Source organism: Oryzias latipes, chromosome 6, assembly GCF_002234675.1.
Source record: "Oryzias latipes chromosome 6, ASM223467v1".
Taxonomy (NCBI): Eukaryota; Metazoa; Chordata; class Actinopteri; order Beloniformes; family Adrianichthyidae; genus Oryzias; species Oryzias latipes.
Genome location: NC_019864.2, coordinates 31,795,521 through 31,815,560, shown reverse-complemented (window position 1 = coordinate 31,815,560; position 20,040 = coordinate 31,795,521). Strand labels below are relative to the sequence as shown.

At 52.5% G+C, this 20,040-nt stretch overlaps 1 protein-coding gene across 2 annotated transcripts; it reads right to left on the bottom strand.

The window, feature by feature from the left end:
* Positions 1-1,224: 1,224 nt before the first annotated feature.
* Positions 1,225-19,447, bottom strand: LOC105357953 (SITS-binding protein). Of its 2 annotated transcripts, XR_002873438.1 has the most exons (11): positions 17,576-19,447; positions 16,799-16,970; positions 12,753-12,960; positions 12,535-12,685; positions 10,861-11,052; positions 10,471-10,739; positions 10,261-10,397; positions 9,608-9,729; positions 6,970-7,149; positions 2,404-2,712; positions 1,225-2,228 (listed from the first exon to the last, which is right to left on the bottom strand). XR_002873438.1 is itself a non-coding variant. In XM_023956178.1 (10 exons), exons 1-10 carry the CDS (start codon positions 18,044-18,046, stop codon positions 2,539-2,541), a joined length of 2,076 nt encoding a protein of 691 aa, XP_023811946.1. In that variant the 5' UTR covers positions 18,047-19,447; the 3' UTR covers positions 1,225-2,538. The 2 variants fall into 2 exon arrangements, 1 of the variants encoding a protein (XP_023811946.1); XM_023956178.1 differs by having other exon boundaries at positions 1,225-2,712.
* Between the last annotated feature and the right edge of the window lie 593 nt (positions 19,448-20,040).

The following is a 20,040-nucleotide window of genomic DNA, read 5'->3' as shown; positions in this document are numbered from 1 at the left end:
AACAATTTGAACAAAGAAATACTCAGAAATCCAGTTTTAATCTTCATTTTCTTTATAAATGTCCCCCATCAGAAGAATAAGATAGAAACTCCAGAAAGAGCTTTTTCATCAGAGTGGGTCTTTAACGCTCAGGTTCTGAGAAAGAGTTGGGGTCGTTCAAAGACCAGCTATAGCTGGGGGGTTAAAGAGTTACTGAAGCATTTACACCTGCCTAACTGGGGGGAATGCACATTTTTTAGTCATTGTTATATTTTGAAAACCATAAAACTTGGGTAACAAGAAGAATTCTGAACCACCAGAACGTTTTGAAATAGCTGAAAGTGTGAAGGAGCTTCAATGAACCAAAGACGTTATGGAAAGTAGAAAAAGACTCTCAGTAGTGTGAATGCTAACGCTTTACTAACTTCACACAAATGGAATCATCTTTCATGTTCATGACGACAGTAAAGGAAATCTACTTTTTCAGCTTTTATTCTTAAAGAATTGGAGTCAAATGTATTTAGACTGAATGATTCTAGTTTTCTCTCCGCAACACCCAAAGTATGCATCCCTGTAGTCTGTTATAATCCAACTGTAGGAATCTTACAAGGGTACGGCCCAGAAGAGAACTGCTCAGTCACCTGGAACAATGTCCAATGTCTCTGCTGCCCCGAGTCGCTGCATGCAGATGTGTGACTTGCGGCGGTCACCTCCACCACGCCGCCGTCACTGCAGGCTGGACTAGGTCTACAGTCAACCTGTGAGAGAATTTCTTTAAAGAGGAAAGGCTGTTGCTCAGGGGGAATCCCACTTTTTCAGCAGAGGCGATCTTGACCCAGTGTCCCAGGAAGCGGTTACGTCTGGACTTTGTCTTCTGCAGTGGAAGAACGTTAAGGTCTTTGTGTCTTGTTGCACCTGAAGCTGCCTTCATTGTCATTGGGCAGTTGGCTGGTTCCTAAGCTTAGTGGAGGTTTCAGACCTGGGGGGCACCCTCACCTGGTTGATCCAGCTCGGCGAGGCCGTGGTTGGGGGTGTGACCGCTGTAGCAACAACAATATTTGAAGGTTCTCTGCCCAGTTGATGTGGTGGTCATCCTCATCATCGCGCTTTATTTCATTGTATGAATGTTTATCAAACTGTTGTCAAGTCTTTGTTTTCAATACACTGGAGATTTAATTGAATTATGTTTAATTCTGGACGTGAATTCCCCCATAAGATCATGGAATACACAGTTTGACCAGAAAATATGGGAAAAATGTAAACTTTATTGCAACTTTGTCTTTCTACATTCTTGATTCACAGACAACACAGTCATGGAGATTCTCCCAAACCCCCAAATCCAGACCATCTACCCAGATTTGAAGAGGCTTGTTAGTAAGACAGATGGCAAAGAAGCTCAGTTGATTAAAGAACGGGAGAACAAATCAAGCTTTTGATGAATGAAACACAGCAATTCTTTAAAAAAAACCTCAACGTGGAAACTAGGAAAGCTCCGGTTCTGGAAGATCACAGCTCATCTGGTAGACGTTCTGCTCTGAAGAGATTAAGTCGTCAGTGTGTTCGCCACATTCTGACATAAGACATTCAGTAACCAGATTAGCTTCATCCACCTGGACGTTAACCTGTTCGACCAGCTACTGCGGTGGTTGAATCATTGAAGACGCGTCTGCCGGCCAGTCAAAGGCAGCGTGAAGACAGACGTCTTTCTGGGTGGACTCAGAGGAAGATCAGCACATGAACACTTCAAACAAAGGTCGCGTTCTACCAAACCACCAGTTTGTCCTGTTGACTTTCCTAAGCTTTCTCCTCGGTGATGAAGGAGCCTTTTAACACGTCTGTTGGCCGTTTAAAGAACGGAGCTCTGCTGCACAGACTGGCATTACGGCTAAGACGGTGGCCTCAGCTTCCTCTGAGCAGACATTCAGGTATGTCCAGCACAGAAACTGAAACGTTCCAGGAGGATCACTGAGAGCTTGATGGCATGAAATGGACGAAGGCTTTGGAACAGTTACATTCAGGAGACGTCTGGTCATTTCAGGTAAAAAAACACCTTCAGAGTGAGGAAGACTTGGGTTTTATGGCATCCATGCTTGCAGCTTTCTTCATCCAGAGATCTTCACAGAAACTTTGGGCCTAACAAAAAAACTTTTTTGACTTCATTTCAACATTTGGTCTTTGTGAATAAATCTGACTGTTTCGGGTCTTTGTTCCTCCCAATCTCTGGGTAGCAGCAACTAAAATGTGAAAGACTGTAGAAAAAAGGCATTTAAACGCACAATTCTTTAGAAACTCTGCAAAAATCCCAGAACCAAGAGAACAAAGAGGTAAGTCTGATTAACACCTTGTTTTTTAACGGAGGAAAATGCAACAAAACAAAGCCACAATTTGAACTATAAAGTGCAAGTAAACATTTTTAAAAATCACCTGGAGGCAGGGCTTGACTCAGGATGGATGGTCTCTAGTTTAAAAGTGCATGTTGACAAGACCACAAGTCCTTTTGAAAAGAAGTGACCTCATTGAAACAGTAACTGGATAAGGAAGGAGACGCTGCCGGTGGACTCAGCTTCTCCGAAAGAAAACAGCAACCTGCTCCAGAGGAACAGGGTAGTCCTGCAGAAACGTCCCCCCGTCAAACATCTGTGCGTCCCGGCTGTCCTGCCACTGGAAGCCTCCGTCGGGTAAATAAATATCCCTCTGCACGGCCCCCTTCTCCACCACCGGGGCCACCAGGACCTGCACACACACAAAGGTCAGTGCGGGATCTCAGGGTCTGTCCTCTGATAGACAATCACAAGGACAACAGCTTTCAGTTATAAGACATCTGCCTCCTGAAGACCAGATAAACTGTACAGAGTGAACTCCATGGAAAGATTGAACGTACTCAACACAGCTGCACAACTGCAGGGCTTTTCTTTTAACTCCTCAAACTAAATTAGTTTCTGAGGGAGAACTGAAGATGACAAAAACCTAAGGTGCTTCAGAGCTACTCAGAGGGTACCAACACGGATTTTAGGTTGTCCAGGTCTGCGGAAGGTCACAGAAAGGAGCGGGTGCATCTTAAGGGGAGCTCAGGTGTGTCTTGCAGTTACAGAACCTCAGAAGACGTCAGAAAAATGGAACATAGCATTGTCACGCGTGTGGTAAGTGTATCGTGAAGTATTCATAAGAATAATGGATGTTCAACGCACTTCTGATGTTCATGTGATGCTGTGGTACGGCGTCATTACGCCAAACTCTGGTCGTACGGCGTCATTACGCCACAGTCTGGTCGTACGGCGTCATTACGCCAAACTCTGGTCGTACGGCGTCATTACGCCAAACTCTGGTCGTACGGCGTCATTACGCCAAACTCTGGTCGTACGGCGTCATTACGCCAAACTCTGGTCGTACGGCGTCATTACGCCAAACTCTGGTCGTACGGCGTCATTACGCCACAGTCTGGTTTAAAGGTGTCATTACGCCAAACTCTGGTCGTACGGCGTCATTACGCCACATTCTGGTCATACGGCGTCATTACGCCACAGTCTGGTCGTACGGCGTCATTACGCCACATTCTGGTTTTATGGTGTCATTACGCCAAACTCTGGTCGTACGGCGTCATTACGCCACATTCTGGTTTTATGGTGTCATTACGCCAAACTCTGGTCGTACGGCGTCATTACGCCACAGTCTGGTCGTACGGCGTCATTACGCCACAGTCTGGTCGTACGGCGTCATTACGCCACATTCTGGTTTTATGGTGTCATTACGCCAAACTCTGGTCGTACGGCGTCATTACGCCACATTCTGGTCGTACGGCGTCATTACGCCACAGTCTGGTCGTACGGCGTCATTACGCCACATTCTGGTTTTATCGTGTCATTACGCCAAACTCTGGTCGTACGGCGTCATTACGCCACAGTCTGGTAGTACGGCGTCATTACGCCACAGTCTGGTCGTACGGCGTCATTACGCCACAGTCTGGTCGTACGGCGTCATTACGCCACATTCTGGTCGTACGGCGTCATTACGCCACATTCTGGTTTTATGGTGTCATTACGCCACAGTCTGGTCGTACGGCGTCATTACGCCACAGTCTGGTCGTACGGCTTCATTACGCCACATTCTGGTCGTACGGCGTCATTACGCCACATTCTGGTTTTATGGTGTCATTACGCCAAACTCTGGTCGTACGGCGTCATTACGCCACAGTCTGGTCGTACGGCGTCATTACGCCACATTCTGGTAGTACGGCGTCATTACGCCACATTCTGGTTTTATGGTGTCATTACGCCAAACTCTGGTCGTACGGCGTCATTACGCCACAGTCTGGTCGTACGGCGTCATTACGCCACATTCTGGTCGTACGGCGTCATTACGCCAAACTCTGGTCGTACGGCGTCATTACGCCACATTCTGGTTTTATGGTGTCATTACGCCAAACTCTGGTCGTACGGCGTCATTACGCCACAGTCTGGTAGTACGGCGTCATTACGCCACATTCTGGTCGTACGGCGTCATTACTTCACAGTCTGGTCGTACGGCGTCATTACGCCACATTCTGGTTTTATGGTGTCATTACGCCACATTCTGGTTTTATGGTGTCATTACGCCAAACTCTGGTCGTACGGCGTCATTACGCCACAGTCTGGTAGTACGGCGTCATTACGCCACAGTATGGTAGTACGGCGTCATTACGCCACAGTCTGACCGTACGGCGTTATTACGCCACAGTCTGGTCGTACGGTGTCATTACGCCACAGTCTGGTCGTACGGCGTCATTAAGCCACAGTCTGGTCGTACGGCGTCATTACGCCACAGTCTGGTCGTATGGCGTCATTACGCCACATTCTGGTTTTATGGTGTCATTACGCCAAACTCTGGTCGTACGGCGTCATTACGCCCCAGTCTGGTAGTACGGCGTCATTACGCCACAGTCTGACCGTACGGTGTCATTACGCCACAGTCTGGTAGTACGGCGTCATTACGCCACAGTCTGACCGTACGGTGTCATTACGCCACAGTCTGGTCGTACGGTGTCATTACGCCACAGTCTGGTCGTACGGCGTCATTACGCCACAGTCTGGTCGTACGGTGTCATTACGCCACAGTCTGGTTTTATGGTGTCATTACGCCACAGTCTGGTCGTACGGCGTCATTACGCCACAGTCTGGTCGTACGGCGTCATTACGCCACATTCTGGTAGTACGGCGTCATTACGCCACATTCTGGTTTTATGGTGTCATTACGCCAAACTCTGGTCGTACGGCGTCATTACGCCACAGTCTGGTCGTACGGCATCATTACGCCACATTCTGGTCGTACGGCGTCATTACGCCAAACTCTGGTCGTACGGCGTCATTACGCCACATTCTGGTTTTATGGTGTCATTACGCCAAACTCTGGTCGTACGGCGTCATTACGCCACAGTCTGGTAGTACGGCGTCATTACGCCACATTCTGGTCGTACGGCGTCATTACTTCACAGTCTGGTCGTACGGCGTCATTACGCCACATTCTGGTTTTATGGTGTCATTACGCCACATTCTGGTTTTATGGTGTCATTACGCCAAACTCTGGTCGTACGGCGTCATTACGCCACAGTCTGGTAGTACGGCGTCATTACGCCACAGTATGGTAGTACGGCGTCATTACGCCACAGTCTGACCGTACGGCGTTATTACGCCACAGTCTGGTCGTACGGTGTCATTAAGCCACAGTCTGGTCGTACGGCGTCATTACGCCACAGTCTGGTCGTACGGCGTTATTACGCCACAGTCTGGTCGTACGGTGTCATTAAGCCACAGTCTGGTCGTACGGCGTCATTACGCCACAGTATGGTAGTACGGCGTCATTACGCCACAGTCTGACCGTACGGCGTTATTACGCCACAGTCTGGTCGTACGGTGTCATTAATCCACAGTCTGGTCGTACGGTGTAATTAAGCCACAGTCTGGTCGTACGGCGTCATTACGCCACAGTCTGGTCGTACGGCGTCATTAAGCCACAGTCTGGTCGTACGGCGTCATTACGCCACAGTCTGGTCGTACGGCGTCATTACGCCACATTCTGGTTTTATGGTGTCATTACGCCACAGTCTGACCGTACGGTGTCATTACGCCACAGTCTGGTAGTACGGCGTCATTACGCCACAGTCTGACCGTACGGTGTCATTACGCCACAGTCTGGTCGTACGGTGTCATTACGCCACAGTCTGGTCGTACGGCGTCATTACGCCACAGTCTGGTCGTACGGTGTCATTACGCCACAGTCTGGTTTTATGGTGTCATTACGCCACAGTCTGGTCGTACGGCGTCATTACGCCACAGTCTGGTCGTACGGCGTCATTACGCCACATTCTGGTTTTATGGTGTCATTACTCCACAGTCTGACCGTACGGCGTCATTACGCCACAGTCTGGTCGTACGGCGTCATTACGCCACATTCTGGTTTTATGGTGTCATTACGCCACAGTCTGGTCGTACGGCGTCATTACGCCACAGTCTGGTCGTACGGCGTCATTATGCCAAATTCTGGTCATACGGCGTCATTACGCCACAGTCTGGTCGTACGGTGTCATTACGCCACAGTCTGGTCGTACGGCGTCATTATGCCACATTCTGGTCGTACGGCGTCATTACGCCACAGTCTGACCGTACGGTGTCATTACGCCACAGTCTGGTCGTACGGCGTCATTACGCCACACTTTGGTCGTACGGCGTCATTACGCCACACTTTGGTCGTACGGCGTCATTACGCCACAGTCTGGTCGTACGGCGTCATTACACCACACTCTGGTTTTTACGTTGGACAGCGAGGGACTGACAAACACGGTTTTGTCCCTCTGTGGTTTGGGTCGGCTCAGGTGTTCAGGTGAGCTACCCATCTACCCAAGCGGTTCGCACACACCCAGTGTGAGTGCAGCCCAACTCCACCTCGTGTGTGAGCTGTGTGAAAGTTGTCCTGAAGCTGCAAATGAAGCTCATCAGCATCACAGCAAAAAGGAATTACCTCGTCTCCAATCAAGAACTGGTCATCAATGGTGAACGTGGTGGGATCAGTAGGACTGAGCCACCACATGGGACGATAGATGGGCTTTCCTGTCGTCTGCCACTCCTCTGCATATTTCTTAATCAGTGGGACCACTTCCTTCTGGTGCTTTGCGATGTAGGTCCGAGTCAGATTCAGCAGCTGTGGTTCAACAATCAGGACACACCGAAAAGGAAGCCTTGGTTAGCCAAAAAAACCTGAAGAGGGATAAGAACCGGACCGCTTTCAATCACTCAACGAAAGAAAAACTATTTCAACTCCAGAAAATGTAAGTAAAGATTTTCTAAGTGATGTTTGGAGTGTCTTTTCATCTGAACACCTAGATGAGACAGTAAAGACGTCACACTTTAACTTCATGACTTTATTGTTGCCACGTCTGTCTTTAGTTTCCATGACTTTTCTGAGAAGGTCACATCCTCTCTAACATCCTGGGACTCAAATTGAATTTGACGGCGTTTTTAGGAAAATGTCTTTTTCATGACCAGGACTAAGAGCGTTTGGAATGAATCGAAGTCGCAGCGTGGCTTTGAGTGGATTTTTCTCTAATTGAGAAGCCAGGCATGTGTGGCTTTGAGGTTTTCCACCACTTGATTGAGGCGCTGTCGTTGCAGTGACCTGTCTGCGACTGTCTCGAGTCTCACCGAGTCTGGAAAGAAAGGTGCAGAGTTTCCCTCCGGCAGCACAGGGGCCTGCTGTCCACTGAACATCCACTGACTTCATTCAGCTTTCTCAGTGAAGTGGTGCTGCACACCAACATGGAAAACTCGCGGCTGTCCAAAAGGCTTATTTTTATCCTTGTCACGCGATACAAGTCATAACCACGCCTTCCGTTTTCCTGCCTTCACCTTCTGCTGCTGGGACAAACGGGTCCGTCATTCCCACTCTGTCAAGTCCTCATGGAAATCTTAATCAGCTCACTAAAGTCTTTTTCCAGGACTTGTCCTCAAATTCATTATCATTCCAGTATTGAGCGGGAGCCATAAATCCAGAACAGAGGCTGTAATTCAGAACAGATGGACTCTAAACCACAGGTGGATGAAACCAGGGGGGGGGGGGGGGGGGGGGGGGGGGGCTGGAAAACTTCTCATCCTCTGAGGGAACAGAAACTCTTTTGGGAACCTGAGCTGCATCGCTGGAGAACTCCTCCGTGTCTGACGTCAGACGCCATTCTCTGTTTTCCTGCAGCCAGAGTCCAGATGAACGGGAACCTGCTGGTTCTGGGCTGGGGGGTCCAAAAACATCTGGTGTCTTCTTTCCAGGAGAAAGAACATGTTCCTCTTGTTTTGTCGCTTTAGCGCCTTTGTGGCTGCTTTGTGGGCGGCTGTGGTGCAGCGGTAGGGTGGTCGACCCATGATCGTAAGATTGCAGGTTCGATTCCCCCTCCTTGCACGCCCATGTCTTGAAGTGTCCTTGGGCGAGACACTGAACCCCACCTTGCCTCTGGTGGGAGGTTGGTGCGAGTGTTCAGCAGCGGAGCCGCCACCAGTGTGTGACTGTAAAGCGCTTTGGGCCTTGAAGGTAGAAAAGCGCTATATAAGTATTTATAAGTATATATAAGTATATATAAGTATACGCCATTTACCACTCGGGACACGACCACCATGTGATAAAATGCCGTCTCCTAATTACAAAAGCTGCGATTCCATTCTGGTCACATGACACCGGAAACGCTGCCGTGATTTGTGGAAAAGCATCAGTCTGTCTCGCTGTGCTGTACTAATTGACTGTATTAGAGAACTGGACTGAGCCCCTCCCCTTTTGGCGTTCCAAACAGGAAGTAACTGCTGATTCCACAGACTTCCACAGAGCAATAACAGCTGTTGGTCATTCTATTGGTCAGAATAAACATTCTGGAACTGATACATTTTTTGAGGTTCTTCATAATCCTCTTTTTTAACAATATTTTTTCTTTTTTTCCAGCTATTCAAGTTATAAACTGACCAATCAGACGCCTCAGTAAAATCATGCAGAGCCTGCTGGCCCCCACATCCAACATTCAAAACGTCTGACAGATTTGATAGAGCCCACTTGCACGTTTTAGGGGTGTGGCATTCCAACAAGCTCACTCCTGACTGGTGAGATATGGTTGCCATAGAAACGTTGACTCCGACCAAACGGTTACTAACAACACCTGGATCCAACATGGCGGCCTCGGTATATCTTGAAAAAATGACAACTGAATTGACTTCATTTGGTTGGAGTTGGAGGTAAATCCGTTTCTAGACGACGTCACTCAGTCCAGTTCTCAGATTCGGTCAGTAACTGGACCCTGAACTACTTTGGTCTCCAGCAGCTTCAGAACCAACCCCAGCAGAACATCAGCTGAGAGGAGCTTCTATGGAAATATCTCCAGCAGGAGCCTACCTGAGCGTGTTTCCAAAAGGTCAAAGACCTGCAGCAGAGCAGGGTTCATACAGGAGCAGGCAAATTCTGTTACAACTGCCCCAACGCAAGGTTCAAGGGCACAAAGACAGCAGAACGTCACGTCAACCGTCCACTCAATCAGCCAGTCATAGCCGAGTCTGTTTTCACTTCCCAAACACAAACTATGACAAAGCCATAGAATAGATTCATTTACAAACCCCTCCAGACACCATACCTGGTCCTCTCCGCAGACCCATGGAGGGGTGTAGAAGGAGATAACGGGGAGAAAGGCTGCAATCTCCAGCCAGCGGATGAACAGTTCCTCATCTGAGACCGGTTCTGCCGACAGAGAGCCTCCTGCCAAGACGGAGAAGACAGATGAAGGCTGGAGGTGATGACGTTGGCGGTCAACGGGATCTTCCACCGATCCAGAGTGGATCTTTATGAGAGTCCTGCTCTGATGGTTTTCTGGTCTGTTTTCAAAGGATTCCCGGTGGTCTTTTCATGATGATGATGCTGTTTTAGCCAAACTATGTGTTGTTTACTTGGACATAGTTTCAGGAAGAGGAAACCAAACGCGTACATGGATGGATCAGGATGGGGCGGAGCTTTTAGCCCGCCGATTGTAGTTTGTAGGACTAAACGACTAAAAGTTTTCCAACAGCGTTTTCTGCTCTGCTAAAGAAATCCTCAGAAATCCGATTTATTTGTAAATGTCCTCCATCATCTGACAAATGCTGCAAGATCACGTTAAAAACACAATTTTCATCAGAGTGGGTCTTCTAAGCCCCTCCCCTTCATGTTTAGGGTCTTCTGGGTCTCAGAACACTAGTCTAAACCCATCAGAACAGCAAAGGGTTCTAAAGTGACCCGGGAGCATTTTCCTACCGACGGCATCTGGAATGAGGAAGTTGTATCCCAGGAGCGAGTGGTGCAGCAGGGAGGGGATGAGCGCCCTCAGTCCCAGCGAGCTCCAGTCGGACTGCAGCGGCGGCATCCTCACGAACAGCGGCTTGTGGCTGGACCTGGGGAAACGGGGACAGGCGCCTTCAGGAGGCGGGGCACGGCCTGCAGAAAGAGGAGGCGGAGCTGGCGTACCGTGTGGCGGCGGTCATGACGGTGGAGTCTCCCATCATAGTGGCCAGGTCAGCCAGCAGTGCGATGTACTTGTCTCCTGCCAGAGCCGGTGGGGGCCGCAGGGCCTGCTCTTCAAACAGATCCCCCTCCCCGCCTTCCAGCGTGACGTACTCCATTCCTAAATGGGCCTGCAGCAATCCGAGTCGGTCCAGGAACCAGCTCACAGCGCCGGGGTTGGTCAGATTCAGTTTCACGCAGAAGTTCCCTCGCCACCGACTCATTATGGGAATCTGGGGAGGATGGGGAGGGGGCGGGTTCAACCTGCTGGTCGTCCTCTTCCAGCAGGTTGGGGGGGGGGGGGGGGGGGGTAATGATCATGGAGTTGCATGGTTTGCATTTCTCAGGTCTCACCAGCTTTCCCTGGGGGGTCGAGGGCAGGCCAAGCCAGTACGCCTCAGTACCGTCAGTCAGGGAGGAGTGGAACCGTGTGCTGTCCACCCCCATGAAGGGGGACAGGGTGATGGAAATGTTGAGAAGCTTCACAAGTGGGAGGTCCCTGGTCTTGGACGGCCCCCTTTTCCTGCCGCTGAGGAAGTCGTGGTCCTGCAGAAACCCGAATGTTTGAGCGGGAAATTCACAATCCCCTAAAATCAACAGATTCAGATCAAAGAGCTTTGAGGACCACCCCCCCCCCCCCCCCTTACTGCCCCCCAGAAGGAGGAGCATCTCTTATGATAATAATAATGGATTTATCTCAAAGTTCTTCCAGTGTGTCCATCATTTATTCATTCTTGGTGATGGTAGCCACTGATGTACCACAGCTGCCCCGGGGCAGACTGACGGGGGGCGTGGCCCCTCTGACCATCACCGGGACATTTATGCACATTCATCAAACCCCCGACCCTTCGTTCATTGGACGACCCGCTCTACCGCCTGAGCCACTGCCGCCCAAAGATGGAACAGACGACGTCTCAGCAGTCCCTGCTGAAGAGTTAAACATGGGGGGCGGGGGGTTATTAATGAGGTTTGCCCCTCTGAGGAGAGGTAAACCTCAGGGGGCCATATTTAACCCTTCATTTTCACAAAGCCCCCCGCTCCTGTGCAGGGGGGGGGGCACGCATGGCTGTTTTTAAGTATCAAAAAACCTGAGATTCCAAGAAGTTCTGTGTGCCCCCCCCCCCCCCCCCCCCCCCCCCAGCTGGAAACAGGAACACCCTGTTCTCCACCTGATGCGGAGTGAGAACGGGCGGATCCCCGGTCGGAGCCCAGCGTGGGCCGGTGTCAGGATCGTTAGTCTTGGCTGAGGTCCCATCAGGTCTGCAGCCCCCCAGCAGCACGGTCTCCCCCAGGAGGTTCTGTTTTCTGTTCTCGTCTTTCTTTGTTCAGTTAGGGAACGACAGTCAAAGGCATTCCATCATCCGGTTCCTCACGCCGGCTGCAGACTGGGCTACAGTCTCTACAGGAGCAGATCCAGAACCACCAGAACTTCAGGGAAAGCTCCTTCTAAGGCCAAAGGTCACAGATGCAGCCTGGAAAGCTGCTCATCCGTGACCCTGAGCGCTCAGAAACTCTGACCTGCATCTCTCCTGACGTAAGCTGAGCTGGGATGAAGCAGCATTTTGGGTTTCTGACCTTTAAAACAAACTTCAAGTTCATTTTTAGGGCTGAAAACGGAAATAGATAAGAGTTTTGCAGGTGTTGACCAGGTGTTTACCAGGTGTTGACCAGGTGTTGACCAGGTGTTGACCGGGTGTTGACCAGGTGTTGACCAGGTGTTGACCAGGTGTTGACCAGGTGTTGACCAGGAGTTGACCGGGTGTTCACCGGGTGTTGACCAGGTGTTGACCAGGTGTTGACCAGGTGTTGACCAGGTGTTCACCGGGTGTTCACCGGGTGTTTACCGGGTGTTTACCGGGTGTTCAATCATGCTGACTCAGTACTTCTGACCCTCCCCCCCCCCATACATTTGTTGTTTGTTTTACAGTTTAGATTCTGTTCTTAAGTTCTGTGTCGTCATGGCGATCACGTCCAGAGAAGAACCTGGGGCGGTGTAAGAAATGAAGAACTGCATCGGCAGGAACTGACCATTTCAGAGAGGAGGGTGGTGGAATGCTCGCTGAGGCTGATGACCCCCTCCCCCAGCTGGTGTCTCCTCAGACGGTTAGAGAAGGTCCTCAGCTCCCTCTCCACCTTCAGCCCTGAGTCCACATTGGTGAGCAGCTTCCAAAAGGGCAGCCTGTAGGACACATGGGGGGGCATTCAGGAGTGTCACTGGGGTGGGGGGGCACAGTCACCAAACTCACCACAGCGCCCTCATGCTGGGCAGCTCCCTGCTGCGCTGCAGGAGCTGCTGCTGGGCCCCCTGGTGAGCGGCCCGGAGGTGGGGAGCAACACACACGCTGTACTGCAGCAGGGGGCGCTCCAGACCCGCCCGGGACTGCAGGCAGAACTGCTGCCGACTGTCCAGGCCCAGCTGCAGGGGGATGTCGGGGGGAACCAGCACCGCCACACCTGCAGGCCACAAACAAACGTTACTGATGGGATGCATCAGGACAAACGGCAGATCAGGCTCTGATCCTGAGGTCCTGATCCTGCAGGTTCTGATCCGGAAGCAGAGCATATGTTCAGATCCGGATGGAGAACGGCGCTGCAGCATCACCGCTTCACCTCAGGCTGTTTGGAGGCGGAGCTTCTGCTTCCAGAGGAACAGCTGATCTTTCTCCGGTCTGACCTTCATCCAGACGTTTGTGAAACATCTTCCTCCAGTGAGGGTCCCTCTCTGACTCCTTTGATGTGGTTGGTTCGGTTCTGCTGAGGGACATTTAGTTCTTCCCAGACCCAGAAAATTCAGTTCCCTGAGTGAGGAGAACCTCCGGATCCAAAGGGAAAATGACACGACGGGATGTTTTGAAGCGGAAACTACTTGGCTCATGTGGTGGAATGACTGGAATGCCTCCTCTTCCTCAGGTTACTCTCACCCCCCCTGACTCTCACTTTCTCCTTCTCGCCATCTGCAGGTGTCGGCCCCCCTAAACCGCGTGGGCTGAAAACCGGGTCTAAAGGCCCGTACACACCGGGACGAATATTCGCCAGGCGTTATTCACCAGCGTTTTTCGCCACGTTTTTTGTGTTCACACCCAGGCGATTTTCGCTGACGATGAGTGGAGTGAACATGCAATTTAAATCCCTGACATTAGATGGCGCTTAATGTAAACAGAAATACTCCTGTACACAAGGTGGCGCTGCGCAACTTTACGATTCTTAAAGTCGCTTTTCACTCAGAAGAAGAGAGCAAGTATTTACACGCTTGTCAGAATCAAACAAAGAAAACATGAATATTTCAAGCACCAGTAGCTCCAACTGGTGCTTGGTTCGGGGATATTTTAGAATGTCCGTCATTATTTCTTCGCGGCAGTGTAGACGCTACTTGGCGTCTATCTTCTTCGCTGGTATGTGTGCTCAGCAAGGCAGTTTTGTGTTTGAGCGCCCCCAAGTTGGGTTTTACTGTAACTTCAGAAGCTCCAGACACGTGTGCAAAAGCGCCGTTCTCATTGGTCGAGCCAGAGGCATTGGTTTTTTTTGACGCTTTGACGCGTGGCGTTTTTTCGCGTCGGTGTGCACACTCTCATTGGTGCCCTTTGTTTAGTCACGAGGCGTAAGCCTGAGAGCTGGGCTGTCCTCAGACCCGCTTTCTGGTTTCAATGTGCTGTTCTCATGCAGGCGGGTTCTGGTGTTCGGGTTCTAATCGGATTCCTTCAGATCAGGATGTAAGAAGGGCTTAAGCCGCAGAAGAGCCGTCCGCCTCCCAGAGATTCTCACGTGTTTGCAACGGAGAATGTCAAAGAGATCCTGGTGACACCTGAGCTGCTGACGGTCTGGCTGTGGATCCGTGAGACATGAAACCCACAGTGGACCTGGAAACCATGCTGAACACAGAACCAGCAGAACTAGCAGGTCCAGCAGAACCGGCAGGACCAGCAGAACTAGCAGGTCCAGCAGAACCAGCAGGTCCAGCAGAACCGGCAGGACTAGCAGAACCGGCAGAACCAGCAGGTCCAGCAGAACCAGCAGGTCCAGCAGAACCAGCAGAACTAGCAGGTCCAGCAGAATCGACAGAACCAGCAGGTCCAGCAGAACCAGCAGGTCCAGCGGAACCAGCAGAACTAGCAGGTCCAGCAGAACCAGCAGGTCCAGCAGAACCGGCAGAACCAGCAGGTCCAGCAGAACCAGCAGGTCCAGCAGAACCAGCAGAACTAGCAGGTCCAGCAGAATCGACAGAACCAGCAGGTCCAGCAGAACCAGCAGGTCCAGCGGAACCGGCAGAACCAGCAGAACTAGCAGGTCCAGCAGAACCAGCAGGTCCAGCAGAACCGGCAGAACTAGCAGGTCCAGCAGAATCGACAGAACCAGCAGGGTCCAGCAGAACCAGCAGGTCCAGCAGAACCAGCAGGTCCAGCGGAACCGGCAGAACAAGCAGAACTAGCAGGTCCAGCAGAACCAGCAGGTCCAGCAGAACCGGCAGAACCAGCAGGTCCAGCGGCACCGGCAGAACCAGCAGGTCCAGCAGAACCAGCAGAACTAGCAAGTCCAGCAGAACCAGCAGGTCCAGCAGGTCCAGCAGAACCAGCAGAACTAGCAGGTCCAGCAGAATCGACAGAACCAGCAGGTCCAGCAGAACCAGCAGGGCCAGCGGAACCGGCAGAACCAGCAGAACTAGCAGGTCCAGCAGAACCAGCAGGTCCAGCAGAACCGGCAGAACCAGCAGGTCCAGCAGAACCAGCAGGTCCAGCGGAACCGGCAGAACCAGCAGGTCCAGCAGAACTAGCAGGTCCAGCAGAACCAGCAGGTCCAGCAGAACCGGCAGAACCAGCAGGTCCAGCAGAACCAGCAGGTCCAGCGGGACCGGCAGAACCAGCAGGTCCAGCAGAACCAGCAGGTCCAGCAGGTCCAGCAGAACCAGCAGGTCCAGCGGAACCGGCAGAACCAGCAGAACCAGCAGGTCCAGCGGAACTGGCAGAACCAGCAGAACCAGCAGGTCCAGCAGAACCGGCAGGTCCAGCAGATCCAGCAGAACCAGCAGGTCCAGCAGAACCAGCAGGTCCAGCATGTCCAGCAGAACCAGCATGTCCAGCAGGTCCAGCATGTCCAGCAGAACCAGCATGTCCAGCAGGTCCAGCAGGTCCAGCAGAACCAGCAGGTCCAGCGGAACCGGCAGAACCAGCAGGTCCAGCAGAACCAGCAGGTCCAGCAGGTCCAGCAGAACCAGCAGGTCCAGGTTCTGCAGACCGCTCACTCAGGGGCAGAGCCGTGAAGGTCCATCCCGGCGCCAGGAGGGCGTTTTCACGACGCTCCAACTTTCCCATAAAACTCTGAATGTGACCTTCAGGCAGCAGAAACTTCAGGAGAACGAAGCTCTCTGGACACACATGAAGGCTGTTGCACGTGCACGTGCACACTCCTCACACACACGCCTGTTGGAGCAACAACAATGGAAAGTTAGCTGCTGTGGCCAACCTTCACCCCCCCGGCTGCCGGATGGAACGGTCAAACGCTGACATCGTCAATAAGCAACAGGAAAGCTGTTTGATGTTCTTCTCGTGGGGGGGTTGAAGGTTACGCAGATGATCCAGCAGACCGGGCTTCAGGCTCGCACAGAACCGCATGAACCGGTCCCCGTCTGGTTCAGCCTATGAGCGCAGAGAAAGTTCTGGTCTTTGCAGAACCTCCTCTGGAAACACGGGACTGGGCGGAACCTCTTCAGATCATGAAGTGGAGCGTCCACTGGAGGGAGGAAACCTCTAGTTTTGGTGAAAACCAAAGCCCCCCCCCCCCCCCCCTTTGATGGGGGGGGGGGGCTTTGGGGGGGGCTGGTTTTCTTTTCTTACACAATGTTCCGTGTGTGAGAACAAAGATAATCTGCTTTGTATCAAAGCCCGAGGGGGGGGGGGGGGTTCTTAGAACAAACACCAGATTAAGACGACTTGAGTCTAAAGTTCCCGGCTTAATGCCCCCCCCCGCACATTCCACATCAGTCACATTAACCATTCACATCCGCCGCCGCTTCCCACCTTCCTCTTTGCCCCGGGACAAAATCTGACCCCCCCATCTAACCTGCTCTCTTTATAGAGACAACCCCCCCCCCCCCGTTCATTTAGGGTGTTTGGGGGGGCTTCCCTCCGTCCATCTGCGAGGTGACTATGAACACAGCACTGGGGGGGGGGGTCTTTACTGTCGCCCTGATGTCACCTGCAAGTGTGTTTTCATTTCCATTTGTTTGTGCTTCCACACCCCCACACCCCCACACCCCCACACCCCTGAGCCCCCGAGCCCCCGGGCCCCCGGGCCTCACCTGAGGAACCCAGGAAGTAGCGTTCCAGCACCGAGCCAAAGCCGTGGGGGGCGTTCCTCAGGTCGCTGACCACGAAGGGCTGCATGGTGACGTTCTGGTCATTGATGGGCCAGGTCTGCCCCCGCACGCTGGCCCCCCCGTACCACGACACGTTGACCATGGAGAAGCAGCTCTGGAAGGAGAGCAGACAGTGAGACCCCCCTGAGACCCCCCCAGGAGAGAAACACCATGACCTCCACAGAGAAGCTGAATGTGAGAAACCTGAGGGGGGGTCAGGGGTCAACAAAACTTCACGAGGCCTCTGTGTTAAGACCCCCCCATTTGAGGCAATACTTTCTAGAAACTGCTTTGGCGTTATTTTCCAGATGGGGGGGTGTCAGATCAGATGGGGGAGGGGGGTCAGATCAGATGGGGAGGGGGGGATCAGATGGGGGAGGGGGTATGATCATATGGGGGTGGGGGATCAGATGGGGGAGGGGGCGTCAGATCAGATGGGGAGGGGGTCAGATCAGATGGGGAGGGGGTCAGATCAGACGGCGGGGGGGGTCAGCAGACTAAACTTGATCCTTTCAGTAAAAACAGAATCTCCGCTGAAACTTTTTCTCTTCCAAAAATCCAAAAAGCTAAACTTTTCTGCTCATCTTCTCAGTTTGGGCGGGGGCCCATTTTTCACCTGAGCTCCACTCAGGTTTTACCTGCGATGCGTGGAGGGGCGTTTGGATGATTTGTGCGCATGAGGCTACATTTTGCGCGCGGTGACCCCGCGTGCGCACCCACCTTCAGCTCCACATGGCAATGCACCGGCGCCCACACCATGCTGTAGCACTCCGCGTCCGAGTCCTCCCCCGGCTCCAGGGAGATCTTCACGTCTGCCACCGAGTCCCACGTGTAGCAGAACTCGGTTTTGTTGAGCCAGCACAGATTCCTCACGAACGGAACCTCGGTATCGGGGTTCCCGACGTTCCCGACATCTATCTCCACGAAGGTCCGGTCCTCCGCCAGAGTCTGGATGACCAGCGAGTGGGTCCTCCGCTCCCAGATCAGTCCGCTGAAAGCCCCCCTGAGGATCCAGTTTTTGTTGGGCTGGTCCACCACTTGCCAGTAAATGATCCCGATGGTCATCACGAAGAAGACAGCAACCCCCAGACAGGCGATCGCTCCTTTCCAGGTCTCGTTCATCTCCTTGGAGCCCGTGTCCCACGTCACCTCTGGGATGGGGCTGGGGTTCCTGTTCCGGGCGTGGGGCATGACGTTCCGGGGATCAGACAACAATCACACAGCAGAAAGGCTGCAGGAGTGTCCGCGCGGCTTCATGGTGTCCTAATGTTTGCTGGAGGCTGCAGCGTGGAGCGGTGTGCTCGTGATCCTCCCAGCGTCTCTGCTGCGTTCGTGCGCAACTGTGCCAAGAGCGCAGCGCGGTCATGCGGAGAAAGCTGCGGGCAGAGCCGATCCCCGCGCGCCAGAGGATGAATGGAGAAGTGGCTGAACTGCTCCCGGTAGAAGCTGCATTCAAATCCCCCCCCCCCAGCCCAGTGTGGCACCACTGCCCACGAATAGCTCCCGAGACGTCGGGCTGCTTCTCCTGCACTTTCTGACATAACGCCGGGAAATGGAGGGCAGCCTGTGGTTATGGAGACTCTTGAAGCCCCCACCCCATGAAGAAGAAGCCGCCGGCAGCCTAGAGAAAAGCAACCCCACACGCTGCCCGCGTGCGTGATGGTGGATTCTCCGTGCGCAAAAGCGGCGCAGTTTTCATCTGGTTTGAACGTAACCCTGACCGTGTCAGGGCACACGCGCCACCACGGCAGATCACGTGATCTCCCCACTTTTCACATTTACAGTAAAAAGACCAAAAGTTCTGTTGGTTCATCTGATTCAATTTTAATTCAATTGTATTTCTTTGGCCCAATGTTTGCACCAACAGGCGCCTCAATGGGCTTCACGCCTGTGATATTTGTGAAAAAACACCAAGTCCCAGAATTCAACGCGTGATGGCTAATCTAGACTAAACCAACATCCCTGCCCTTATAGACCCTCCTTCTCTGCAAGGATAAACTCCTAAAGACAGCTCAGGGGGGGTCCACAGGAAGGAGGGATCCTGGAGGGGAGTGGGACAGAATGGCTCTGCACTAAGCAGAGGCATGGAGAACTAAAGGATCAAGAGTAGAGAGATCTGAGGAAAACTATGACTCCAGAACAGAAAGTGAGTTTAGTTCTGCTTTAATTCCAAAACTAAAAGTGTCTGCTGCAGGACAGAAAACAGGAACACAATTCAACCTTCTGCGAATGAGGAGTCACCTTTTCATCAACAAACATCAGCTGAGGTCAGAAATAAACCGAAGAGACGAGCGATGCAGAGCCTGACCTTCAGACGAACCCCGGGGTCGGTGACGTGAACGTCACTGAGGTTTCTCCTGGAAATGCTCTGTTTGGATTTCAAACTCAAATGCTCGGCCTGTTTGTGATCATCACAGGAAGCGAGATGTTCAGTGGAACTCGTGCAGAAACAGGGCAAAGAGTCGGAGGTGGCGGATCCGCCAGCATCTGAGGTGTCTGCTTCACATCTGCTGTCAATCACAACAAAAGGCTGATCGATGTGGCCTCAAACAGCAGCGTGTCTTCAGGCTGAACCCCAGAGTTCTGCTTTGCTCCTGAGAGCATCAGCTGACTGTTCCCTTTGACCCCCCCCCCCCCCCCCCTCATGCAGCACATGGTGGGGGCAAAGACACAGGGTGAGGATGTGGGGGAACCTGCTGCCTCCATGATGGAGGTCCAGGAGCAACGGCAGAGCTCCGGTCATCAGATGGAAACTGTCATGAACCAAGGGGAGGAGCTTCCACTTCAGAGACGGCCTGCAGCCCTGCACGTGCACGCTGGGCTGCACATGCACGCTCGGCAGACGGCGTGTGCATTGGGAGCCTGAACCTCGGCTGCAGCACAGCCACACTCCTGGGTCAGAGGTCAAGCAGATGACTTTAGGAGGGGAGGCTCTGAACTTAACACGCCAGCTGGATTGCCCGTCACGGCTAATAATAGTTTGCAGACTGGTGCATGGCATCCCCCCACCCCCCACGGGAAGAAAGAGGAGAATCTGAGCTGAACCCGCTGCTCCCTCTGTCACGGCGTTTGGTGTTGACGGAGTTTGATGGCGAGGGACGCAGACAAGCTAACGGTTTGCCTCCCCAGCACGCCGCTGGCCTCCTTCACGCTGCAGCAGCGTCATCACAGGAAACCCTCCTGAA

Excerpts from the sequence above, each read along its gene's own strand:
- LOC105357953 (XM_023956178.1), bottom strand. The coding sequence starts at position 18,046 with ATGCCCCACGCCCGGAACAGGAACCCCAGCCCCATCCCAGAGGTGACG. Across the intron at positions 12,961-16,798 it reads CTACTTCCTGGGTTCCTCAG|GTGTGGCGGTGCTGGTTCCC; the intron begins GTGAGGCCCGGG and ends TGTGGCCTGCAG. Across the intron at positions 2,713-6,969 it reads AGTTCTTGATTGGAGACGAG|GTCCTGGTGGCCCCGGTGGT; the intron begins GTAATTCCTTTT and ends GTGTGTGTGCAG.